Source organism: Trachinotus anak, unplaced genomic scaffold, assembly GCF_046630095.1.
Source record: "Trachinotus anak isolate AG129_WGS33_773 ecotype Australia unplaced genomic scaffold, CSIRO_AGI_Tana_v1 ptg000010l, whole genome shotgun sequence".
Lineage (NCBI taxonomy): Eukaryota > Metazoa > Chordata > Actinopteri > Carangiformes > Carangidae > Trachinotus > Trachinotus anak.
The window spans coordinates 7,917,502-7,941,844 of record NW_027273861.1 but is presented as its reverse complement, the minus strand read 5'-3'; the positions used below and the strand labels follow the sequence as shown (position 1 = coordinate 7,941,844).

Genomic DNA, 24,343 nt, shown 5'->3' with positions numbered 1-24,343 from the left:
TGCCTTTGTTCCTGCTGGTGTCATATACAACTGGAAAAAAAAGGCAATACATTCTTTACATGTGGGATAATCAGCATGACTAATTCCTAAAGTGCTAACAAACACTTCTGCAAAGTAGCATCAGGTCAAAATGTTGTTTTGCTGACTTCCAGTTCTATATATTGCTGCAGTAATGTCTGTACACCATGACATCACTTTGGCACACTACATGTGCGTGAAAGCACACCTCTGATCACATCCAATGGTACACCAAACAGTACACTACAAATATGCTACAAGTGCCAAAAGTAAGAGGACCTAATTATGCAGAATAGCATTGGGGTATTTGTTGCTTATGTTTTGTATTGTAAATCTTAGAGATAATAGAAACTATATCTATCAAATAAATGTATGAATCAAAAAGTATAAGTAGTAAGAAGTATAAAGTAACATAGAAACACTCAAAGGCCCTTTTTTCATTTAATTACAGTGGATTTGATTAATTAAATAGATACACATAGGCTACTGAATACTGTGGTTTTCTGTCAATTCCAGAGTTGTTTATGGAGCACTGTGGGACCATTAGACCTACAGTTTATATTTGTGCATACCTAATGAGTTGCTATAAAATTTTGTGTTACAAGAAAGAGTTGATTTGGTGTACTTCTGGTCTGAATATTTCGCTTTATAACTATACAATCCTTTTGGGTTTACTATAAATTACTTTTGCACAAAGAAACCACCTATAGAATTAGTATCTGTGGATGCTACATGTGAGCCAGGAGACCTCCCCCTGCTCTATGCGGGATTCATTTTTCCTGTCACCTGCCTCTCTAGGTTTCATTTATTGCGCTAGTGCTGCCTCTGTGGCTCAGCCTCCGGACATTACCGGGCACACGCAGCATCCGGAGGACCGTGCGCGTTCACGCGTCGCCACAGAGAGGGGCGGGAGAGGAGGAAGGAGAGAGGGGGAGATGAGGTGGGGGGAAGAGAGGGTGATGAAAATGATGGCGACCGATGCAGAGGAGATAAGACACCAAACAAGTCCCTGCCCCATCCCCGACACCAGTCTCAGCACTCTGTCCATCAAAATAACGCGGAAAAACCAGGACAGACACTGGAAGTTGCGGTTTATTTACCTTCAGTGCTGTGAGTACCGACACATCACGACGTTCACACTCAAACGCCGGTACAGGCTTCACACACCCGGCCAGGAGATGCTGTGCCGCCTCACCATGTCGACCGACTTCTAGTGAGTCACCAAGAATAAACGCACATTTAGCCGAACACAGGGATAACACCACCCTCCATTCACCACGGTGTTGACGGGGTGGTGGACCGGGGTAAACGCAAGCAAGGACAAACATGGAGAGGAAATAAATAAATAAATCCTGTGAACCATTCGCTCTCAGCTTTAACTCGGCTTGCATATAATGGACCCAGAATGGCGTATTTCAGCTTCTCAGACCACAATGTCCTGCTTGTGTTGTCCTTATTAGCAGGCTATGGTTGCTGATTGAGTTGTTAGGTTTTTAATGTTCACTCATAAGTTAATGTTTGATTATTATTGAAGTTTAGCACCGACCATGGCTTGTAGGAACAATGTTCTCTTTATTCACAAAAAACAGTAGGCTATAAAGAAGATAAAACAGATTCATTACAGTATCTCACATTTAGAAGATGGGACCAGTAAATAGTTGGCCTTTTTGCTTTAAAATGGACGCAAACAATTAATCTATTTGATATCTATCCACCCATTACTGATTTGCTTTAAAGCGAGCTGTTTTTTTTTGTTTTGTTTTTGTTTTGCCACTGAGACAGTCACCAAATTATTTATTTATTTTCTATGAAGAGAGAGTGAATCATTTCTCAATGGCGGCGGGACAGGAACTGATTCACTCATGTTTCATGGAAAATAAATAGGGGCGACCTTGGTGAAGCTCCTGACTGACAGGTGAACACAAATAGCAGGGGAAATGGGGCGTTCCACGTTTTGAAGAGGAAAATGGCAAAATGCTAAAATGTAGGTTGTTTTGGTGTGAGACAGTATTCATGGCAACCTGTGCAGCAGGTTGGGACAGAAGCCCTCGGGTTACGTGTGGCATCAAATTGTATTAAAGTTCTTAGCTACTTTTTGACATGTAAGGCTCTTCTGTTGTCACACTTTGGCTTGTGAGTGAGAAGTGAAGGACTGTACTGTGCCTAAAGACCAAGGTCAAATGTCTAAATCAAAATCAAAATCAAAATCCCATTAAATGTCTATTATGGTCAATTTACCCATGTTCCTGGCTCACTGCTATAATTTTGTCTCTGTAACACAAGTTATTGAGTCATTATATTACATGCTTTGGCAGCTGTGAGAACACAGACAATATGAAAAAGATTATAATGACATTTCTAATTACTGATGCCATATGTCCCGCAGCCATCTTTAGAGGGGTGGTGGAAGAGCACAGAGGAGGATTGATAAGAGAATGAAAAATGATCAGGCTGATTTAAAATGACAGCTTATTTCTAGTGATGATGGGAGGTCCGTAGAGTGCAAGTGATGGATTTGAATGTGACAAAAAAGTGAGCTGCCTCGTCAATACAACTACCAGCACGTGATGACAGAGGGGCTGGTTGATGGTGTTTGTTGTCATCAGAGAAAAGGGTCACATAGCTGTGCTTATAGAGTGTAGAGTGCTGTCAATTGGGTGCTGTTTTCCAACACAATACTGTATCCAGAGGCGTGACATCTACAGAGTGCCACTGACATACAGTTGTTTCAGAAAGTATTCAGACCCCTTCACTTAGTGTTAGTCTGTATTTTTTGCATTGTCTACAAACCATTTGCGGCGTGATCATTTTACAAGTACAGCTGAAATCATGGCACAGCTGTTGTTTTAGACTGTTGTTTCCATGCGTATTGTGATTTAGTCAGATGATGCTGTGGTTATAAAATCAGAATTTTAGCAGTGCAGCGCAGAGGCTAGGAAATGGCTTGGAAGTGTCTGCTGGTTAACATGTAGTCTTAAATACTGCAAGCAAAGTGAGTGGGAGAGAAGCAAACCAATGAAGGGCTGAAATCTGCTGACACTAGGCAGAATGCAAATATGACATGGTTCAGCCATGTACTAGGTTTTGACCTGGTCTTTTTTTCTCCTTATTTTTTCCATTTCCTGCTTGGTCTCTTTCCAGCCACGTAACACATAGAAAACAGGGGTCAAAAGTTTTGGTCCTGATCAATATGCGTAGTGCATTATACATTTCTCACTTTGAGAACATGTCACGTTAACGAGAAGATCTTACGCCGTCATAATGCCACATCCACTACAGATAATGAACTAAAAAAGATGGCTTTGGCACAAAGTTACCTACAGCATGAACTAACTCCACTAGCTAACTTTGTGTTGCAACTTAGATGTTTTAGCTTGATGATTGTCAGTACAACGACATATACTATAGGCCTTTTCACAGAAAACCTTTTGACATGCCACTGTAGAAAAGGCTCAGGTGTAAATCAAGCAATCGAAGATGTCTGAATTCCTTTTAGCTGCAGTTTCAGGGTCCTGATAGTGTGCATGCTTGATCACGGTCACACTGTCAATGCGTACTCTTGACACTTGAATAGAAGACAGCTATCATTAATGTTAGTCGTTAATATTGATAATACCTGTACTTTCCCTACTATGACAAGTGAACATTTCTGCTGTGACAGGCCTATTAAGTCACTGGCAGTATTTGTCACAAATGATGATCACTAAACTAGCAGATTTTTGCAGGGCTAGAAGCTGATCTATTAACATAATTTTTCACCCAATTATATGAATATATTTTTTACAATATAATTTGGAAAAAATCATCTTTTACACATTAATAAGCCAATTTCATGGGAAACTAGACTGATGTTTCTGTCTGTGTTATTGAACCTCATACAGACAGATATGAGATGGAATGAAAATGAGCCTTCTTTAAAGCAGCTATAATTGATGTTTTTATATTAACAATGTATCAGATGACAGTCTGGGGGAAAAAAAATATGAATGGGGCTTCTCATAGTGAAGAATCCACAGAGAATCATTGGCTGAATCTGCAGCTCTCAGCTTTATGTAGCATTAGTGATTGTCAGCTCATTGTTTAGCTGTGCCCACAACTTCATTGTTTTGGCTCACTCTCACCGCTCTCATAGTGTCGTTTTTAGTTGCAGCAAGTAGCTGTTGTCTGTGAAAACCCCTAAAAATCCATTGTATACTACCTGTCCAGCACCTAATGGCAGATGGACAAAGTTGGCGAATGGCTGGTGAACATAGTGGAGCATTAAGCAACTAAACAGCCAGATAATTCCTTCAGAAGTTGGTAGAGCTAAAAGAAAGTGAATATTGAACTTATGTTTGCCTGGTTTCCAGGACAGCAAATGCCCTGTACCCGCCAAATATGTAAATAAGTGACTGTGGTCAATTTGTCTCTGCTGCCCCCAACCGGCCAAAAAAGACAAAAAAGAAAAAAGAAACAAGTTATTGTAGGTGTGGAATGGGTTTGGTTTGATCATATAATCCTGGGAGTGTGATAGGTGTCCCAGCTCTGGCAGTTCTATCATCGTATATATAATGGTTTGTCATATTGTTAATGTTTTGTTTGTTATGTAGTGTTGCTGCTTTGATGTCAATATGACTGTCAATAGATTTACTTTTATCTATGCTTGCTGAGAGCAGTATGTCTTGTGCGTGAAAAATAGACTCCACGTTAAAACTCTAGATGACACGCCGCTGCATTGGCGCATGAGTTTCCGCAAGTATGACACACAGGTGAGGTAAGCAGCGTGGCCCGGCCCTATTTGGTGTGCTAATGAATATTTCTGGCAAAATTATGTATGTGGTATTGATTTTTAGTAATTTATGGACAACAGTATAAGCTATAGTGGTGTTCGTTTTCAACTTCAACTGACTTCGTCGACTGTTCTTCACGTGTAGTAGCTGAAGCCCTTTTTATCATTTTATAACTGCTTACAGTGATGGCTACATTAAAATGCTCAAACAAAAATTTCCATAAATCTTTTTTTTTTACAAATACAAGAATGAGGGGTTAGTTTGCATGTTTTATGGTGGAAAGCATGTAGCTATGGTTACAGCGTTAACTTAAGGGGGAATCAGCTGACAACCTGTGTCAAGCCTAAATGCAAACGTCCTTTATCCTTCATCCCTTACAGTGGCTGTATTCATTTCAATACTTGGTTGAGTATTAAGACAAATAATTTTCAAAAAAGTGAAATTTTGATGAAAAGATATAATTATATTAAATGTTTAAATGTTTTAAAACAAAATGATGAATTTAAATTATTTAAAAAGAATAAAAATGTTGAAAAACCTTTTTTCTTCTTGTATTACCCTAACCCTAACCACATTGTATGCTTGTCTGCCATCTCAGTCTGATTTGGAAGATTTCATCTATGGCAGAAACTGGAGTATCAAAATGAATAGCTGGTTTAGGAACAGGAAGAATTAAAAGGAGAGGGCATTATTTAGCCTCCGTATTACTGTGGGGTCGGATGTTGCCTGCAAACTGTGGGACATGAGTTGGAAAAAGTTGGGAACCACTGTAAGAGACAATAATGACTAGCAGATCCATTTATGAAAAAAATTGCTTTGCTTTAGAGAAGGCCTACTGTTTTATTTTTTATTTTTTGTACAGTAAAGAGGTTAAGATCATGCAAATATTTCATCATGGGAAACATACTGCCTATACTGATGAAAGACCTGTGAGTTTGTTCAGAGCCGTTTTGTTTTGTTGTTACTGCAGAAACTACATGTATCAGTTCAAACTGATATCATCAGTGCAAGCTGTGCTGTAGTGTTTCTTGTCTAGAACAAAATTAAGTTTGTGTTCCACCTTCTCTAGCATTGTCCTTAAAATAGTCCAGTTTGTGGAGGATGTCATTCCTCTCTCTTGCGAGAGTGTTGGGCTCATTTCAGACTTTCTAAAGGACCAGTGGAGGTGTGTAGTGCATGTGGGAGCTTTAAGAACCCCATTGCTTATATGAACCAGAAAAAATTCTATTTGGTCATTCTGACTCGCTTTTGTGACAGCCAGAGGCAGTTTGGTCACATCAGTTTGGGGCACCCTGGCAGCTGTCATGATGCCAGGGCTGTCCACCTTACAGCGGTTACCAATGCTCTGGAGGAAGATCCCTGACCCCTTGTGCCAGAGAGCATGCACATCAATGGGGACTCTGCCTGCCTGGTACTGCCTCAGCTGCACACTTGACAGCCAAGCAAAAAAGCCTATAAGGTATCTAAGAAGAAGTTGAATTCTGAAACCATCATAATAGAACATAACATTTAAGATTCTGAAGTCCACATTCTTCCAGTTCTGATACATGCAGATGTTGGGGCACAGGTAGGAGCAATTTGGTTATTGGCTTATCATATTAATGATTATCAGTGATAATCACCAATATATATATAAATGTTTACTACAAGTAGTAACCTCGGGGCACCACCCTGTCACCAGGGACCAATGACCAAATTGATGCTCAGAATACAGTCTCAGAAGGTTGGTTGAAGGGTAAATTCGAGCACTGACTGTTGTGAATCCAGCTGTTATCACAAATATAATCACAATAATCACAGACAACAACAAGTTAAATTATAACAGGATTTATTAATACGAGTAATAATTATTCAACATAACATCACTTAATATTAAACCGATTATAATTCAACTATAACTAAAACAAACATTGGTTACTAACTAGATGATTACAGGCAAAACACATATGTAACAACCGTGTGTGTGTGTGTGTGTGTGTGTGTGTGTGTGAGAGAGAGAGAGAGAGAGAGAGAGAGAGAGAGAGAGGATGTGACGAAGTCACGTGAGTGACGCGTCAGTAGGAACCAAGATGGCGGCAGAGTGAGGTACTCGCTAGAGCCAAGATGGCGGCTGGCCGCAGAGCGTGAGTGGCGTGAACACGAGAACAGTGGGCGGGGCCTTGAGCCTCACGTGTATGACGCGACCACACTCTCGGGCCTGAATGTGAGAGAGGTGGATGAGGTGCGTGATTGGGAGGAAAGAGGGAGAATAGAGGTGAAGAGAGGAAAGAGTCCACAAGAGATCGTCACCACAGTTAATAATCACCACAACATCACTACACAATAACGGAGCCAGAGAACCGAGCTCGTCTGGTCGGATATTGGTCCTTTAACTAGTGATATTTGGCTTATTAAGCTGATCACAGTGAACGATCTAAACAACAGGATCTGCAGCACTTATCAGTCAGATACAACAATACAACAGCTACACTAACTGTGTCTCTGCCAGACATCAGCCTCTTACTGTGAGCTGCTCCGGTCCTCCGCAGTCAGGACAGAAAGTCTCTGGGTCTCCACAGCTCGGTCCTCGGCCGGAGCTCGGCGGGTCGTGTCTCTCTCCTGGCGGTGACAGTGATGAGTTCCTCGGCCACAGCGGGAAGATCACAGATGAGAGACGGTGAACTTTGTCTTTAACAAAGTCGGCGCTCGTCCTCACAGGACGTGAAATCAGCTGATTGCACAGCGATGTACGTCGGATCCTAAAGAAGAGAGACACAGCATCTGTGCTCGGCCCGCGGGTTGGAGACTGTGACCTGGGCTTGAAGAAGTTCTGGAAAAGGTCAGATGTTGCAGATTGCTCCCTTTCAGCAGCCGAGTCGCGGAGAGAGCTGGAGGAGCTCTCTACTGAACCTGGTGCACGGGAATGAAGCGCAGGAGGAGGGTTATCACCTGAGTGACGTCACCGGGGACCCCTGCTGGGAATGCCTGGCCTCAGCCAATGCCGTTGCCGAGTTTTCTTTCAAACTCCAATTTTACACCTAGGTGTGAATTGTGGGGGTGGTTTTGGCCCATAGCCTGGAGGGAAATGTAGTCCACTCCTTTGTTCTCCCCACGAGGCATGGCTCGAGTCAGGCCTCAGGAGAAGCACGCGGGCCTCTCTATTGTTCCCTTCAGGATGCATGGTTTGACACTCAGGCCTTGGAGTGGCTTGTAGGCCTCTCCATTGTTCTTCTCAGAACTCATGGCTTGCGATCCCAACACAGATCAATAATGTTCAGAACATCAGCTTTGCAGCATCTTCGTGTTGTATATTGTACAACCTTGGTTATGATCCAGGGGACCCTTACAATGGGGATGTAGAGAATGAGGCTGGCCTTTCTGGGTGACGAACCACATCCTCTATAACTCAATAAAAAGCAACCATTCCATTACAGAGATGCCATTTACAAATATTTAGAGCCATTTTCCCCCCTTCCCTAGTTAACTTGATTTTTTGTGAAGTGGTGGGAATCATGCCACATACTGGTAGTTTATATAACATGTAAAAAAATGACATTGGGTGAGAGTGGGGTACACCCTGGACAGGACAGCAGTCTATCACAGGACTGACATATAGAGACAAACAACCAACCATTCATACTCACGTTCACACGTACAGGCAATTTAGAGTCACCAGTTAACCTAATGAGCATGTCTTTGGACTGTGGGAGGAAACCCTGAAGGGAACCCACGCAGACATGGAGAGAACATGCAAACTCTTAATTCAATTCAATTCAGTTCAATTTGTATGGCGCCAAATTTGGTTTAGACTCTGATTGGCCAACTGCTGTCAGAAATGTTAAAATGCAGAATACCTCAAGAGAATGACAAACTGAAGTTTTCTGAATTCTTTACTGAGGCTGAACATTTTTCTAAAGAAACTGAATAGTTTTTTGCCCTTTGGCTATTTGGTTGAGACTTTAAGATATTTGCCCTAGGGTGATTCATATCAAATTTTTTAAAAGTCCTTCTCATTCTGCCTTGTCCACCTTTCCAGATCCTGGTGCACCAGGGACTCTGGTGCAGCCGTACTCCTCTCGGTGTGGGTCTTAAAAGGCTGGCTGGTCTTCTGCTGGTGGCCTAGTCTGCGGAGGGTTTAGATATAGGAACTGGAGACTCTTCGGTCAGTGGTCAGCATGGCTGTTCAATGGATACTTGCTGATTTGTTGGGGCGTCACATCAGAGGGTGGAGGGATGTGGAGGAGACTGTGTCCTCTGGGGCACTTTGAACCACTGAACCTCCAAATATTTCACCCATGGCAAAGACACAATGACTGATTTAAACCTAGAAAAAAACTGACAGGCTCTTGCACCGTGCATTTGCTGTAAATGTTTTAGGGCTCAAATCAAGAGTCACACATAGCTGGAATGTAGATCAATAATTACAAAAAGAATCGGGGAGATTCATTAAGTCAATAATTTTTCACCCAGTTGAAACAGCATGATCTAGTCACCAGTTGTGTAATACACCCAGCTGACTCTTGCCTCCAAATGTCAGGCGTCGGTCTTTTACGCACTTGCCAAGTTTTGATGGACTTCTTCGTTGAGCAAACTTTAAATACTTTTAAATACAGGCACGAGGCCATTATAAGTCCTTATAAATCTAAGGAAGTCCTACGTGTAACTTCTTCTCTTCAGCAGTCTTCACGCAGCAATGATGTCCACACATGAGTATGTCCACAGTACTGTACCTTCAACTGGCTCTAGAAAACAATTTTAATAAACAACATATTTTAGGACTTCAGTTGAATCCTGAGGAATTTCCAAAAAGACAGTAATAAACTATAATGATTTAGGAGATGTCACCTCGGGGATTTTTCAATTTCATGACAAATAATGAAAATTTCAAAACTGAAATTGAAATTTTTTTTCTGTTGTTGTTGTCGTCTTTATCTAATAATAATATCTGAAATACACAACCTTGAATTATTCTAGGTCTCAGGGAGTTTCAAATCAGGTGGTTTTAAATGTCTTTTTGGGGAAGATGAATAAAAATGATGTTAAAATCACGTAAAGGTCGGCTTTGTGTTAAAACATCCCCAATGACTTTCAGACCTGAGAAATTTACCGCGTCCAACATGAAATATTACTGACAGTAATAATCAGTTGATGTCTGCGCTGTTTCATCTGTCCTCACGATTCTCCTCCTTGTGAACTCACCTTAAAGTAATTGCTGGGATCTAATGTTAATTTAGGAAAGCATTTGAAGAAACTGGACGTGCTTGGATGAGACAATATTCACCTGTTTGAAGGGCCACAAAATATCAGGGTGCCACAGCGTGACACACTCCTGCAGTAAAAATCAGACGCTCTGTGGAGGAAATTCCTTGAGGAAAGTTGCAGCTCTTTTCTTCCTCTGGAGTTTTGGTTTCTTTGTCTCTGTCTTTATCTTCCTCTCTCTTGAATGTGTTTTTTTTTTTTTAATTTACATTGATTGAGTTCCTCTTGCTTTCTCTTCATAATCAACTGAGCTTTAGTGGGTTGGGGCACATATGAAGGGAATCTTCCCGTTCTTCTCTACTGTTGCTCTTTTAATGATTACATCATACATCATATGCCATGTGCTATATTGTATATGGCTTGGAGGTACCATTCAGGTGACCATACTAATATTGGCCTCTTGCAATCACTTATTCCATGTCCAGTGACGTAATGCTCGATGGAGAGAAGAGCAAGTGCAGACACCCTGTCCTGTGACATAGTTGCCCTGAGGTATGTTTTAACGAGTTTCAGTGATGAGTAACTTCTCTCACCTGAAGCTACTGTCACAGGGAGAGGGGGAGAAGAAGTCTGAAAACTGTACTCAACTTTGGATAGATGTTTAGGATATTCTCATATGTATGATTTATTTCTATAATCAAGCACCTCATATGGTGATGAGATATATGTAAGGAAGGATCTAACTGCACCCTTTATCTCAAGCTACAGGTCCTCTGCATCAATATCATCCATTCTCTGCTCCAGTCTGTGGCAGCTCTCCTGTCTGTGCTTCTCATTATGCCAGCGGAGTAGAGAAATCCATACAGCTCATAGAAGGCTTCCATGTGTGAAAATCTCTCCCCCTAATGTGACAGGGGCTGTATCTATAAGAGGCAGGAAAAACTCTGTTTTGAAGAGCTCTCCTTCAGATGACTGAGTTTGCTTACTCAGACTTTCTTGTGTTTTTTTTCTGATGCATCTCTGCCCATGTCATCTCCACCTCAAGCCTCTCTGCTATTTCCTTGGCACTTGGAGTTGGATCATGATCTCGAAATCTCACTGCCTTGATTTCTTTCCTCATTGAAAGTCTGGGGCTGTATTTATCTGGAACAACACATTGTACCGCACAATAGTTCTTACACAAAAGACCATCTTTGCATCAACTGGCAGATGCTTCCAGCAGCAGAGACAACATCTGCATCTGATTTTGCTGTGGTGTACTCCTTCAGAGGGATTAGATCTTTTGCCTGAATTCTCCTCAAATGCTCTTGCTTGACTGGGTCAAACTGAGCCATCAACGCTACTTGCGTGATAAAATTTCCAGTGTCAGACAGAAGAACCTGTTTGAGTGGCCACAAAATGCAAACTTGTGCTCTGCCAGAGCTTGTTTTCCTTTGTGTAATGATAAAGTCCATCTCTGAGGTCAGGGGTACATGGCATCTGGGAGCAGGGCTGGGGCCTGTAGAGTGGGAAGCTGGTGGCAGAATGAAAAGAGGATACAAGGTAGAGCATGGTCAATTTATAGCATAGGCCTTCCACAGGATTACATTAATTATTACCAGCTGTGACAGCAGTGCTGGTATTGTTTTCATCTTGTGAGAGTGTGTACGTGTTAGTGTGTGTGTGTGTGTGTCAGCAAGCCAAGCTCGAAAATGGATATGGTCTGAGCAGGGGGACCAGAAGTAGAGAAGGGGCCATTGGCCCCCCTAACTCGTTCCTGTCCACTCTAAGACATTAGGTAAAACTACAGACCGTTTGTGTACAAGGTTACCATTGTCAAGTGGTGTTCCCAATTATTAACTTTGTGTTTATAGTAGAGGCTGACCAATTAATTGTGCTCTGCGCTGCCCCCACCAGTCACACAGGGAGGTACATCACTGTTTTTGCATGGAGGCTTCAAGTCAAGGTTATGTCATTGTGTGTCTGAGATAATTATCAGCCGCAGCAGGGGAGCTGGTATTATTCTTACCTCGTGTGTGTGTGTGTGTGTGTGTGTGTGTGTCTCTCGCAGGTGTTTGTATGTCTGTATGAAACTTTGCAGGTTTGTAGATGAGCTCAAGCCAAGAACTCTTAATCAGAAGAACGTCATCCAAAGAAATAGGGTCACTAATCTTTGACCAAACAGTCTCATGCAATTTTTTGCAAACAAATAATTATTTTCTACTCACCAGTCCTTAGCCTTTCCTGTCCTTAGAATGTCCAATATCTTTGAACATGCTAAATGTCAGTGTCCCTTTGGAATCAGTGACTGTTACCATTTGCTTCTCCATGTTATGTAGTGTCATGCAGCATTGTGGGCCTTTATACATATAAAGACTAACAGAGAAACACAGAACACCTGTTACCTGCTAGAGCAACACTTTGACAGAGATGACATTTTCATTTGTTTCTGTTTCACTGAAAACCACAGACTTGAGATTACTATCAAAAATAAATAAATACATAAATCTGTTCTGCCATATTACCTGGAGGGTGAAAAGAAAAGAAATCTAAAGGATAGAAAATATGATCTCCCACAGGGGCATTATTTTTTTTTACAGTAACGAACTCCTGATCTAAACCCTTTTTGCAGCTGGAAATTAAAACTATGGTGTTGGCGCCAATATAAAAAAAAAAGCTGCCAGAAGGAGGAGATCAAATAAATTGCATCTCCTTTGGGACAGATAACCACAGGAGATAATGATTCTGAAGTTCTTAGAATAAAAACTGAGAACACATCATGCGTGTCAGTGAGGCTTTAAGCCAATTAAAGCAAAGTTCTGTTGTCACAGGTAGTTTCCAGTCAGCGCAGCCGGAGGAGAGCAACCGCAGCACCTGACTCAGAAAACTCCCACGAGTTTTACTGTTGTGTGACATGGTGATGTTCTGCAGCTTGCACGTAGTGGTCTTTAGAATTCCCCTCCAAAGAAGTCGAAGGTATCAGAAAAGTTGTACCCACAGTCACTAAAACCCATCCTTTTAGGTAGTCTGGTTTATTGTGCCTGAGGGGGAAATACCATACCCAAATTTGTTTGACAACATTGGAAAACATGAAAACATCATATACAAACCTCATACAGTTGTAAAAGAACCCAGCAGCCAACATTCACACAGTGATAATGATGGTACAAATGTGCAAACTGAAGCACAAAGTACGCAGTTTGCATGACATCATTTCAGGTGAGTTAGTGGTAATGATGTTGAGTACGGCAGTTTTTAACAACCTCTTTCATCTTGCCTTTTAATATATCTGTGTATGTTGATGTCTGCAGCTGAAGGGGTGTCATGTGAAGGAAGGTGGGGAGGAGGAGGAGGAGAGGCTGTAGTCAGATGATTTTGAATCTCAGGGCGATAGCATTGACGTAGGACTAGTTGGTTGTGTGAGAATGAATGATGTTAGAGATGATGTGTGCAGTTTTGAAAAATGAGTTTCATTCTACACCTGCGAATAAATTGAAAAAGCAGATGGAGCGGTGGAAGGGGACCGGTTACTGCTGGTATTGAAGTTATTTGAGTTTGTGCTGCCTATTGGTTTCTTTTTTCAACACAGTTGATTATTCCGCTGCAATCCTGCCTAGATGTGGTTTTCTGAACTGTCCCTGACCTGGAAATTGAACATGTCAATCAATATATTTGGTAATTTTAACACAAGCCTTAAAGATTAAGGCAGTAGAGTCGACTCAGCACCTCTTTGACACAGTCTTGACAAAAATTGAAAATGTAACGAACGTACAACAATGACATAAGCGTTCCATAGATGTTTTATTTTACACTAGCAGACAAGCAAATAATGACATGAAATGCAAAGTGTACTGGGACTAGGACTTAGGACTTTTGTCTTTTTGTCTTGGAACTTTCCTGCTTTGATCTGAGACTTGACTCACTTTATCCCACCTCTGTGATATTTGCACACTCCAGTCAACAAACAGGTAGCCTTTGTCACTTCTGAGCAGAAATACAATATATTGGAGGAGCTGTGTATTATAAAAATATTGTCTTGTATTACCCAGAGTACTTCTTTACATTTTTTCTACACAGCAATTTGTGGTATGAAGTTGGTCTTAATTTTGTGACTTCATGAATACTTTTTTGTCTTCCCAGATTTCTTGACCATTGCCACAATATTAGGAACTGGAATCTTAGGTGAGTACTTGTATTTTCTTACTGAAGATGCAGAAATCACAAAAGTTAACTGACAGTCCAAACACCAGGATGTCAGACTTGTTTCTGTTGCACAACACAAACTTTACAGTAGGTTTGAGAAAAATTATTCAGATTTTTATTTGAAGATAACCTATTTGGTAATTGGTTTGAAGAGCTCCCAGCTGGATAAAATTTAGGGTGCATGCACAGAATGATCATCGGGTAAGTCAGGAATTGGAAAACACAAACAGAGACTATAATAATTCCAGGAAAATATACCTGATGACCAGTTTGATGAAACTGGGAACTTTGATGAGATTAGATTTATGGGTTGTGGGGAACATGAGGAACAGCTGGATCTGGGGGAAACACTCTTGATTTTATCGTCCAATTTTCATTCAAGATACATGATCTGTAGATGTGGTTAATACTCTGGTGTCTCTGTTCAGCCTATTGAATTGGCTTATTTTTTTCAGTCTGTAAATTCACATAAATGAACACATGTAATTAATTATTACATTGTCGAATTCAGTTACCCTTACTGTAGGATACTTGTTGCATTGCTCCTTGGGAGTTTTTTTGTGCAGCTCTTTTGAACAAAGTAAAAGTATGTTTTTGACTGAATAAGGTTAACTTCTGTGGTCCTTTTATCAGGTGTACGCTGCTGCCTGTTGGAGGTCCCAGTACACTACAAAGATAAGCAGACTGACCCACCCGCTAAACCAGCAGCTGTAACAAAACACAAAAAATGATCAGTATCAGTCTTGGAGTGGATGATCTCACTCATAGATGATTGTGATCGAAAATGTGATCGGGGTATCCCTATTAATGAGTTGAGTTAGAGATGAGTTCTAGATGGAATAAAATAAACCTACAGTATAGTTCTGTCTAAGGTCAGCAACACCACACACTGCATCCTGAAAGTTTACTAGAGAATTGACCTCTTTCTCACACAGTCATTTTTATTTATTTTTTATTTTTTTTGAAATGTTACTGTACTGAATTGGAAATATGAAGATGTGTATAGTTTATGTTTGACTCGGACAATATGGTGGAAAAACTTTGCTGAGCTGTACTTGTTCTTTCTATGAGACTTCTTTTTTGTAATATCAGTTCATTTTGGAACGTAATTATAACTCGGTCCATCTCTTGGCTTTCACTGGCATGGCAAATTTAACTGTGGTTTATGAAGTGTAGTTAACACCAGAGAGATTTTTGTAGAGGTGGAAATTACATGGGACATTAGATTTAACTACTTTGTTTTCAGCAGGGTCTTCATGTAGTTCCAAAAAGGTGGAGCCCTTCCAAGTTAATACTTGTTCAATCACTTAAATCTCATATTGAAATGAGCACTATCTATTAAACTTTATGGTAAGTTTGAGCCAGAGTGGAAAGGAGTGTCTGTGAGAGAGAAAGATGAGCAGAGAAAGGTACAGACAGGCAGGTAGATTCGCTGAAAAAAGTCAAACAGCACGTCTTCAAATCTACTTCAATCAGGAGAGACAAGTGAATGGAGTGAAAGTAAATATTTTAATTAGACAAGACATGTGATGAATAGTGCTGCAGTTATAGATTTTGGCACTTGGTCTCGTGGGGGAGATGTTTAGAGTTAGGATGAGCAGCAGCAAAATACATGAGCGTATATGAATATAGTCCCCCCTGAGACCAGACACTGGTGGTGGTGCCTGACTATCCCTCTGATGCCGATGATGGCCGAAGAACCTCTGATGCTGAAGATGGCTGAGAATGCTCTGAAACTGATAAGGTTGAAGATCCCCCGACGATGGGATGGCTGAGAGACCTCTGACGTAGAGATGCTGAAGAACCGTCTGACGCTGAGAAGACTGAAGATCCCTCTGAGACAGATTATGGCCGATGAACTCTGGAACCAGGTGGAGATTGGGGAGGAGGAGGAGGGGCACACGTCAGCGGAGCATGAAACTAAAACTGAGAAGGAACATCTTTAAAAAGGGGGCGCCAGCAGATGATAGGCTAACGAGAAATTGTGTCACCCTGCTATTGGTTAGTTGTGAACAGCTGTCTGAACAGCTGATAGGACGATGACAGCCAGGGGCTGGAAGAATGAGGGAATAATGGTGAATAAGTGAGAAGAGGTGCGCCTTAATTAGGATTATATACAGCATATGCATGCAAGGGGATAGGTCTTCCTGATTGAACTCATGCTAGAGCTTCATTTGTGGGAATCACATTCAGAAACAGTTCTACATTATATCTATTTCTAGGTCTTCCTGTAACGATAGCCCATGCTGGACTGGTGCCTTTCCTTGTCTCCTTTCTCGTTGGCTTTTTTGTCCAGGTGAGTAATACATGGCAATAATAGACACTTAATTTCTTTAAGGACTGGTATGGTCTGTTGAAAAAAAAACAAAAACAAATGAGATGACATGCACTGCAGTTTCCTTCATACACTCTTTTAATATACATAATAGGAGCCTCACTACTTCCTGATAAAAGAAAAAAACAGATTGCAATAATTTATCCTTTTTATCCTTTAGTGCTTAATCTAAGTCCTGTAGCCTGTCACACAGCCAGTTTTATAGATTTAGGCAACTCCGTCAAGTCATATCACATTCTATCTTCCCAGGGGAAGGGACATTAATAGGAGATTATGAAGACTGCCATTTATCCAAGCACTCTCCGGGACTCTGGGAACTGCAAGTCACAGATTGGCTTCAAACAGAGATCTTGCATAGTGTAATGGCACAGATGTTTGACATTAGGACACATTAAGTGATTGTGTCTATATATTGTTGCACTCATTTGTTTTTCTGTTCACACTTGAAGAAGATGATCTCTCCTCTCACCCATATCTCACACACATGTATTTGTAAAAAGCTGATTAGAAGAGAAAAGCTTGTTCTCCAGGTGACATCTACTTGAGGAAATCAGGTTTCCCTAATACCTTACTCCAGTGACGGACCAGGATTCTCATTTACAGGACACTAAATGTACAGTACATGCGCTGGTATGCACACAGTCTTTAAAAAAATGCATGACATGGCCACACCTTCAAGAACACATAATATACACTGTATATTTTCCATCATCTGTCATGCAGGCCTTGCTTATCTACCTGTTTGTGGAACTTCTTCAGAAATGTCAGGTGGTGCAGCTGGAATCTCTGAAGGTAAGCAGCTGAAAAAACACTACCTGCATTTTACTTTTTAGGCTCCACTGTTAACAGAAGACAAAACTAGAAGCTACTTGAACACATTCAGGAGAATTAAAGACAATGTAAGACAACACTGGACTTTATTTAAGGAAGGGTTAAAGTGATAGTTTGTTTTATTTGATGTAGGGCTGTATGAGTGAGGTATTTATCTTAAGTCTGTGCTACACGAAGTAGATTTGGGTCTGCAGTCTCCCACTTTGGAGAAGCTAGCTGGAGTGCTGACAAAGAAGCTAAGTTTATGTACTGCTGTGGATGGGCACAGCAGAAAAATGTATTTTAGACAGTTAAAAAATGCTTACCTAAAAAAACTAATATCCGTTTAAGTGTCTGTTCATTGTTATTTTATTTTACGTGTCATCTTTTCCTCAAACCACTGAAACTATGAATCAAATTACTGATGTGCAGCATAATACAGTGCACGGTGAAGGAGTACAGAAGTTCAGTGATTGAGAAAATGATAAAAGATAAAGCAGTGAAAATATGCAAAATATACAATATGTTGTATATTTCACAATCTGTGTCACCAATTTCCCCTCTCTCCAAAATGCTCGCATGTGTGGGTCAGAGTTTTCGTCCAGGTGTTCACATACTGCAGCAAAGTTTGTTTTTATGGATCCCAACTATTTCTTTGGAAGTGACGTACGCCTCTTTCAGGCCCTTGATTTGTGCATATTCTACAATTTCCCTACGTGGATGGAGTTATTTTTGATATTATCAATTACTGTCATCAATGTAACTGCTATGACACAACAAACCGTATGCTTTTAATCATACATGCCATTGACAGCTGACTTATTTCAACCTATTTTATTTATTTTTTGCTAATCATAGTCCTGCGTCAAACAAATGGATAATAGTACCAATTTAAGTCAGCTAATAGGGAGAACATTGTTTTATCTATGATATGATGATTAACTATGATCTCTTTATGTTGATCTTAGACAGAGGTTGCAGAGTGTATTGTGATGGATCATGTGAGCGTGGAGGATCCAGCTTTCACGGAGGATGAGGATGAAGATGACGGTGAAAATGCAGAAGCAGGTAAAGAACCTTTGTTTGTGAGGGGCCAACACAGGCGGAAAGCATTGCCTAATGTTGTTGGCCCTTAGTATAATTTCAGCATGACATACACAGTGAATTACAGCAGCAAGTGACGAAAGAAGATGCCAGTTGTTTTCCTGTTGCCCTTCTGAAATGAAGTTTTAAGTTAAAATAACAGTCAAAATGTTGTCACACCAGTAACTTGCACTGTTTGAACTTTTATTCATCGCTTACACAAATAATTCCCTGGAATTGCTCTGATAAATACATGATAAAGAAGACTGCAGTGCAAATAAGACAACTTTAGTTCATCTTTATTTTACCTTTTATTAAGAATAATATAGAATCTTCTTTGTGTCGTTTCCCACCATCTTCTACTTAAACACCATGCCACTTTCCAGTCCAACCCATTCAAAAACTGTGGCCAGCTGTTGACTATTTGCTACTGGTCCAAATAGCTAACAATATGGCCGATCACATACCAGCACTCACATGCAAACAATGTTGATGCTTTTGTGAGAATCGTATCAAAAATTGAAATTTCCAAATTGTATGTTCTCGACATTTAGTCTATAAGAGTTAACATAGATAAGAGATAGAGATAAGACGTTATAAGATAAGTTGCAGTGCCAGCGTCTGCACCATTGCAACACGCTGTATTGAATAGTGTCATATTGCATCGTAAACTGCTGCATCGGGATAGGGCTGATTTGAATTATATTGACTGTTAACAAAATGTTTTGGATCACTGATTTCATATTGAGATACTAATTAAATAGGTCTCAGTGGGCGAGATTACACGCACCTACCAAAGCTAATTTATAAAAACATAATTCATAATCATCATTTAGAGGCGTTAACCTGAGGGTGATAGGAAGTCGCCAAATTGCAGGTGTATTATTATATTTCAGGAAGGGTTTCTCATTTTTTTTAATCCATTTTAAATTGTCGATTCTGTTTTGTATCTCAGTATTTCTTCCTTATTTACTTGTTATCTTAAATTTAGGACATTTCCACGTCACCAACTGTATCAATACGATGATATAGTCATGTCATACTCACCACTGTAATGCTCTTTACTCCATTGAATTGAACTTTTTTTTTAAGCTTAAATCTATGAAACTTAACACTACATGCCCAAAGGTTTCACAGTAAAAGCCTTGCGGTAGATCAAAGGGCATAATCCCTCTCCATCCTGGTATGGTTTTAATGAGACGTGCAGAAAATTACGTATGTTTTGCATTGCTACATAGGCAGCATTAGTATTAACAACTGTTTAATTACCAGCTCAGAAGAAATGTAAGTTCAGCATAAAATTTCATTACTTTACTCACCAAGAGCTGTCTCCAGTGGTTGAAAGCAACCTCCTTGTTTTACGTCTATTTCTATCACTTATTTTCTTACTGAAGCTAGCATTCTAACCGGCTAGCTCCAGCCAGGTTGGACTTTCTCATCACTTTCCGTTATTGAGTCACTGTAGCCACCAGTCTGCTCTGAAGATGTAGCGCTGGTTAGAGGACGTAGTATAACCTCTTGTCTTGTAAATACAACAATGGCTGAATTTCTTGGCAAGATTGGTAAGGAAACAGCCTTTAATGCTAACATTGTAAGTTTTCCTGTTGATCCATAGTCAAATAGCTTCTTTAAAATAAACTTAGCAAAGTACAGCAGATTGGAATAGTATGATTACAATCTACTTTCGTATTGATGGAAATCGTGCTGGAAATGTAAATCAGACTGAATTTAGGTAATATTTATCTGGCCTTTATTTTTCTGTGGCAGCCCTAATTAGAAGTTTTCGAAAATATCACTCCAACTTAACTTTAAAGCTGTATTTGAATGTATTTTTCCTCAATTGTGTTTTATGTGTGGTAATACAATTCCATAATAATCACACCTCAAATACTAGGCAGTTGTTTTTATACACCAAAACTCTTCAAATGTAAAAATGAAATCCTAACATATTCATATTATCCATGAAGCATAAGACTAAGCCAGACTGGTGGCTCTTTGCCTCCAGCTGCATTGCATAGTCACCAGAGGCACACATTGATCATATGTGTGTGAGTATGTGTGCAAGCACTAGAGTGACAAGTGCATGCCCGTGGTTTCGATGAGCAAGCAGCATGACAGAACCGTCTTCTCAACACTGAATAACAAAAGAAGTTTTCCTTGGATGTGAGAAGGTCTGCTGAAGAAAAATAGCCAACAAATAATGTGATATTCAATTGTTATTGTTTAATCTCCCCTGCTCACTTCAGTCTATTTTTTATCATCTCCATTACAAGCAGCATGTGGCCAAAATCTCTATAGATGTATTTACACTTTTAGACCCACAGGGATATCAGACAATACGCAGAAAACCATTCAACCATGATTACTGTTGGATTAGTGATGAGGCTTATTGCAGGCTGATCCTATTATTTGCTAATAAAATGTCAAGCTCACTCATTAAACTTCTGAATGGATATCCATATGTGCACACATGCATAACTCAGTGTTGGGTAAGCTACTTGGAAAGTGTGTGTGGAACAGGTTCCCTCTACCATTGTTCCATCAAGTAAACTTATGCTCATGTGTCTGTAGTCCCTTACTCCCCTGTCATAAGCGTGAGCCCGAGGACTGGTACATGATGTCCTTGTCCCATGGAAGTTTACTTGTGTGGCTGTGGCTACACATATTCATCCGTGTATGGTGGTGGTGTCACACACTGATCTTTGGTCTAAAGCAAATCTTTCTTCTTGAGCTTCGGAAACCCTCGTGAAAATGTAGCTTGTCTGGATGGTACTGCAGTTCTTGATCCATAAAAGAGATTTGAAAAGCTATTTGATTCAGAAAACAGCAATGTTACCACCACACTACTGAGAAATATAGTTTAACTAGGCGTGCCACAACTTGTAGGGACAACGCTGCCATAACTACTGTTTTTCTCAGATTCACACAGAAAAAAACACATTGCACATGTTTGCTCTCAGTGACATTCATATCTTGACCTAATGTCAGTTAATCATTTTCCTCCCCCATGCTGTCTGGGAATATAAACTAATAATGGCTGGATATTTCTCTTGAGGATTATGACAATCACTGAATGCACTCAGCAGTCATAAAATGCCTTGAGACTTAGGTCTGTCCGTCTTAAACCTATGACTGACCTCTTCAAGAACTGTATGGGACAGTCACATGAGAAACTCTGACAATTAACAATTAATTAAAAGGTTGAGTATTTAATCGGGGTGTAACTCTGGGTGTCACCTACTGTATCGTTAGTAAGTAGATTATGCAGATTATGCAGGTAATGCCTTATTCACACTTTAATGCCTAAGAAAGCACTGACAAGAAAGTGGACTATTACACATATTCCCAACAACACAGGCCCCATGTCTGAGAATTCCTGCTGATTATTTTCTTACCTTAACTTTGATCCTTTCCCTGTGACAAGATAATTGGCAACTTTTTGAAACTTTTTTTTTTTTTTTTTTTTTTAACAAACTTTGTCCAGTTGGTCCAGTTTGCTGGAGTGAAGCCTAAAATGAAATTAAGCAATTTATGCTGAAACCTTCACAAAGGGTTTACTCCATGATTTAAGAACTGCCCTATAATTATATGGACCAGTGGGTTCTTTGGCCTTTACTTTTAAGCTGCTTGGGTTATTCACTGACTGGAAAAATTATATTGTATAATGGCTAATTTGTTGTATGTAACTTGCCGTATCTCATTTTCAGTAATAGGGTGTAAATCGTGAGCTCATTTCAGTGTTTTAACTGGTTCTGTACTTACTAGGGAATTACTGGTGGTTTTTGGTTTTGCCTGTCATGTTTTTGTGGTATCTGCTTAGTGTCACAGAAATGTATGTGTAAAGTTTAATAATATGGGCACTTCAATTATTTCCATTTTATGCTTCACTTGGACCACATTTCAAAGGGAATTATTGTACTTTTTGCTTAACCACATTTATCAGACAGCTATTTAGTTATTAGTTACTTGTACAGTTACAACATTAAAATTCTTATTTTATGCATCAGCAGTATTCAGTAATATTTATTTAAGTACAGTTTGCTAATAACACATCTGCAGTTGAGGTAAACCTTTGAATGCAGGGCATTTACTTGAAGATGTTGTTCCAATGAGGTATTGATGATTTAACTTAACTAAAAGATCTTAATACTTCCACCTTTGCTTTTACACAGTATAGAATGGAACAGAAGATTTTTTGGCACTTTGTTTTAGCCCACAGTGTTTAACATAAAACAAAGTGAAAAACAAAAAGTTAACAAGCTAAGAAAAGATAATGTGATATAAATATTACATCTTTGTCCAGCAGTGTCCACTAGTGTAAACAAGCCATCATCATTTAATCAATTCGGACAAAAATACCTCTCAACCATAAAAGCTGCATGTACATGCTGTGCAGTTGCTGGTGTAAAGGACTGGCATGTTTTTTTTATTTAAACTCGAGCACTTGCACAGATGTTGATGATGGTGTGTTTGTACTTGTGTATCAGTGCCCTAGTCTTATATAATGGACTTCTGCATTGGCATCAATTTAACATGCTTTTGACTATCATGTTTAATAATGTACACACTGCCAGGACCACTTATATCAAAGTTATTACACTGCAAACAGGCAGTGCGATTGTAATTGGCTGTATGGCCCTGCTTTGGAAGGTCTCCGTCTGTCCTTGCAGTATGCATGGGAGCTCAAACGAAGAAGAGCAGCAATGGTTCCCCTGGGTTCATCGTAGAACATTGTTTCAGTCCAGATGAGTCAGCTTAAATGATCTTAAAAAGAGCAACACAATGCAATTAATAGTTTAAGCAGAATATAGGAATAATGAATGATTACTGATGCATTCATAATTGCTGACTCTTGATCTCTGCCTCCTGAAAGTTACCCCTGAAATAAAACTTGAGAAGAAAGAGTCACTTTCATATCTATAGTAAGGCCATAAACCTGTGATGGGGGGGGGGTTGCAAGTCATCCGCATTGCTTTTTAAACTATGAAGCCACACTCTAAGTTTGCGACTTATATCTAATCATTCATGTCATGACAAGATCATCTGTGAACTGACCTGCCTTTTACATCTGTCTGTCTGGATTTTCAGATTCAGGTTTACTGCAGCCGGATGCAGTTGCTCTGCACAACCAAGAAGAGGGCCTGCATCCCAACCTTCACCTGCTGGGTCACTTCTTCCTCTCGCGACCCATGAGCCATGCCTTCAACTGCATCCTCCTCTTCCAGTTGTAAGTTACCATGGCATTGATCTTTGCAGGATCTTAATGTTACAACTTTTACCATTTTTTGCCTTTTTATCACAATTGTCTGCCAACAATAAGTTAAAACCATGTCCCCGAACATGTTCAGTACATATCTACTTCACCACCAAATATTAAAATTACAATTTTCAGTCTCAAAAGTTGGTTCATCAGGGGGTTTAGTGACATTAACACAAAAGGGTTAGGTGTCCTAATAAAGACTGTATTAATATGTTTGGATGCTGATGATACATATTAATGTTTTTGTTTATAAACTAGAAAAAGGAATGTGTTTGGAAGCCTGTTTCTCCTGCTCATGAATAATTATCAACCACAAGTGTTTCTTTCTTTCATAATTATGGTTTGTTCTGACAAAACTATGAGAAAGTTTCTCATTGTTCAGTAAGGACAAGGTCAAAGTTTTTTGTTGTAGTTGTATTATATTGTGAGAGATAATTGGCTTGGTCCTGAATTGAAATAACTAAGCATGCTGCCCCCAAGTGGCCATAAAATCCTTTAATGCAGGTTCTCAGTTACAAGTAAAAACCATCCCACAATCATGACTACCCCACACTGTTTTGTCTGTCCTTCATTCATTTCTCTTAAGTATGTTTTACAGAGGAGCTAATTAAGGTCCTAAGACATAATTATAAGAGATGCTGTCTCTTATAATTACAAGATACTGCAAGTCCTAATTATGACACACAGACTATGACATTATGAGATCAC

General features: G+C 39.9%; 1 protein-coding gene across 1 annotated transcript in view; it reads left to right on the top strand.

Annotated features, from left to right (window-relative positions):
* Nucleotides 1–986: 986 nt before the first annotated feature.
* Nucleotides 987–24,343, top strand: part of LOC139626815 (uncharacterized) — a 79,753-nt gene continuing 56,396 nt past the window's right edge. Inside the window, exons 1-6 of the mRNA XM_071487324.1 lie at nucleotides 987–1,231; nucleotides 14,085–14,126; nucleotides 16,370–16,443; nucleotides 17,206–17,274; nucleotides 18,261–18,360; nucleotides 23,464–23,602. Of these exons, the coding sequence (XP_071343425.1) occupies nucleotides 18,285–18,360; nucleotides 23,464–23,602 (215 nt within the window). The 5' untranslated portion in view covers nucleotides 987–1,231; nucleotides 14,085–14,126; nucleotides 16,370–16,443; nucleotides 17,206–17,274; nucleotides 18,261–18,284. The remainder of the gene's footprint in view (nucleotides 1,232–14,084; nucleotides 14,127–16,369; nucleotides 16,444–17,205; nucleotides 17,275–18,260; nucleotides 18,361–23,463; nucleotides 23,603–24,343) is intronic.